We start from the raw sequence: 2,580 nt of genomic DNA, 5'->3' as shown, positions 1-2,580 counted from the left end.
TCTATGGATTTCACATGACTGGGAATACAGATATACATCTGTTGGTCACAGATACCTTTAAAAACAAGGTAGGGGTGAGGCTCAGAGAGCCAGTCAGTATCTGGTGACCATTTGCCTCGTGCAGCGTGACACACCTCTCTCACATAGAGTTGATCAGGCTGTTGATTGTGGCCTGTGGGAACTGGAACACGCTGTCGTACATGTCAATCCAGAGCATCCCAAACATGCTCAATGGGAGACATGTCTGGTGATTGTGCAGGCCATGGAAGAACTGGTACATTTTCAGCTTCCAGAAATTGTGTACAGATCCTTGTGATATGGGGCCGTGCATTATACTGAAACATGAGGCAATGGCTGCGGATGAATGACACAACAATGGGCCTCAGGATCTTAACATGGTATCTCTGTGCATTCAAATTGCCATCGATAAAATGCAATTCATTGAAAAATTCCTGCCCATACCATAACCCCACTACCACCATGGGGCTCTCTGTTCACAACATTGACAACCAATAAACACGATGCCATACACGTGGTCTGCGGTTGTGAGGTCGGTTGGACGTACTGCCAAATTCTCTAAAACGACATTGGAGGCGGCTTATGGTAGAGAAATTAACATTAAATTCTCTGGCAACAGCACTGGTTGACATTCCTGCAGTCAGCATGCCAATTGCACACTCCCTCAAAACTTGAAACAACTGTTGCATTGTGTTGTGTGACAAAATGGAACATGTTAGAGTGGCCTTTCATTGTCCCCAGCACAAGGTGCACCTGTGTAATGATCAGGCTGTTTAATCAGCTTCTTGATATGCTACACCTGTCAGGTGGATGTATTATCTTGGCAAATGAGAAATGCTCACTAACAAGGACGTAAACAAATTTGTGCACAAAATCTGAGGGAAATAAGCTTTTTGTGCGTATGGATTTCTGGGATCTTTTATTTCAGCTCTTGAAACATGGGACCAACACTATACATGTTGCATTTATTTTTTTCGTTCGGTATATAATCTATATTCTCTCGTACACTGCAACTATAGTCCCGCATTATGCCTGGTCAGGTCATGTGGTATTGATCAAAGAATATGATGTGATCTTATCTCACCTCTAGTTACAGAATATTCGTACAGAAACACTCTAATCGGAGTGTAACCATTTAATGTAGCCAACCAAAACTCATCAGGCCTGTGTCCAAAAAGCCACTCAAAAGTAAGTTAACAGCAGCTCTGAAGGAAAACAGTCACAACGCACAAGGATCCAAACAGCTCCCGAAGAACACTTGAACTATTCTTGAATCAAATCCAATTTTGACAAAGTGGCACGACAGCATTCTATGGAGCCAGACATTGAGGTAAAGTTTGCAATAGGCGTTTTGATGTTAAGATAATGTTGACACAACAGTAAACTCCCCCAAATCAAACACTATCGGTCACTGCCACCTCCCAAGCACTGAGCCAACAGTGGCTTTAGTAAGTTCCTTGATTCAAACATCAGTCAACATTAATACATGAGCAGAATATAAAGCAGACTTCAATTCCACCCGGTCTGTGCCTTCACCTCTCCTCCTGTCCGGTCGCCGAAGCCTTGGAGTTGTTGCCCCAACTTTATCATCACCAGTAGCAGTCATGTCCCAACTGGAGACAGCGATGGCCATCCTCCTGAAGACCTTTGACAAGTACTCTGGAGCCGAAGGCAACAAGGGCACGCTGAGCAAGGCTGAGCTCAAAACCATGATAGAAAAGGAGCTGCCTTCTCTCCTGAAGGTACTGTACACTGCCAACGCCACACTGCAGACAAAATGTATTCAATTCAAAAACTCTTTATTGTCCCATCCATGAAGTCAATTCTAGTTTATACGTCACGCTATTTGTGTGAATAACAGTCGTTGAGATGAATCCTGTTGTTTTGTGGGACCTCCTCGTTCTCCTCCGTCTCTCTGCAGGCTTCTAAGAACCCTGGGGACTGTGACAAGCTGATGAAGGCTTTGGACCATAATGGAGACTCTGAGGTGGATTTCAATGAGTTCGTGGTCCTGGTCGCTGCTCTCACCTGCGCCTGCCACGACCGCTGCCCCAAGAAATGAGCTCCTCGTGCAGAACTGTGTGGTCGAGTCACGCCCTGCAGCAAGTAGCAGGTGCCTGTCCGCCGGACCAGAGTTCCCCCAATCTCCCTGTTTCTGTTTATAATCAGTTAATAATCATTTTCTTACTAAATGCATCTTTATCCATTTGTGTGGTTGTCTTGACTTCCAATTGTGGCTGTAAATGTAAATAAATCTCGTGCCTGCAAGGTGGGAGCGTTTGAAACAGTGACTATCGAGTGGGCCTGTATTTACTCACTTTTACAAAAAATACATTTATTTGGTCTTTTCAGTCTTTTTTATTTTGTGCACCACTTAAAGAACAAGTCGACGTATAAACTCAGTCACTTTATACACGGTCGGCTGTTCAGTAGGGAGAACTACAGAGAGTTTTGGCATACAGGCCGCGGGGGACCACAGGTGAACGGCAGGCAACACAGGTCATTTTGGCCCCTGGTGCAACAGATATGTTTAAAACTGAATTAAATTAGTGGCACTCTGCT

The 2,580-nt window shown here is 44.5% G+C and overlaps 1 protein-coding gene across 1 annotated transcript; it reads left to right on the top strand.

Moving 5' to 3' along the window:
- The first annotated feature begins 1,308 nt into the window (after positions 1 to 1,308).
- LOC135516442 (protein S100-P-like) lies at positions 1,309 to 2,309 on the top strand. Its single transcript, XM_064940768.1, has 2 exons — positions 1,309 to 1,760; positions 1,940 to 2,309. The coding sequence occupies exons 1-2, from the start codon at positions 1,623 to 1,625 to the stop codon at positions 2,078 to 2,080; spliced, it is 279 nt and encodes a 92-aa protein (XP_064796840.1). The 5' UTR covers positions 1,309 to 1,622; the 3' UTR covers positions 2,081 to 2,309.
- The last annotated feature ends 271 nt before the right edge of the window (positions 2,310 to 2,580 follow it).

Source organism: Oncorhynchus masou, chromosome 27, assembly GCF_036934945.1.
Source record: "Oncorhynchus masou masou isolate Uvic2021 chromosome 27, UVic_Omas_1.1, whole genome shotgun sequence".
Lineage (NCBI taxonomy): Eukaryota > Metazoa > Chordata > Actinopteri > Salmoniformes > Salmonidae > Oncorhynchus > Oncorhynchus masou.
The sequence above is the reverse complement of the archived record's forward strand: the minus strand, read 5'-3'. Positions and strand labels throughout refer to the sequence as shown.

What these genes read in the sequence shown, in the direction of transcription:
- LOC135516442 (XM_064940768.1), top strand. Translation starts at nt 1,623, where the DNA reads ATGTCCCAACTGGAGACAGCGATGGCCATCCTCCTGAAGACCTTTGAC. An exon ending in AGCTGCCTTCTCTCCTGAAG is followed by an intron (nt 1,761 to 1,939) that starts GTACTGTACACT and finishes GTCTCTCTGCAG; the next exon opens with GCTTCTAAGAACCCTGGGGA.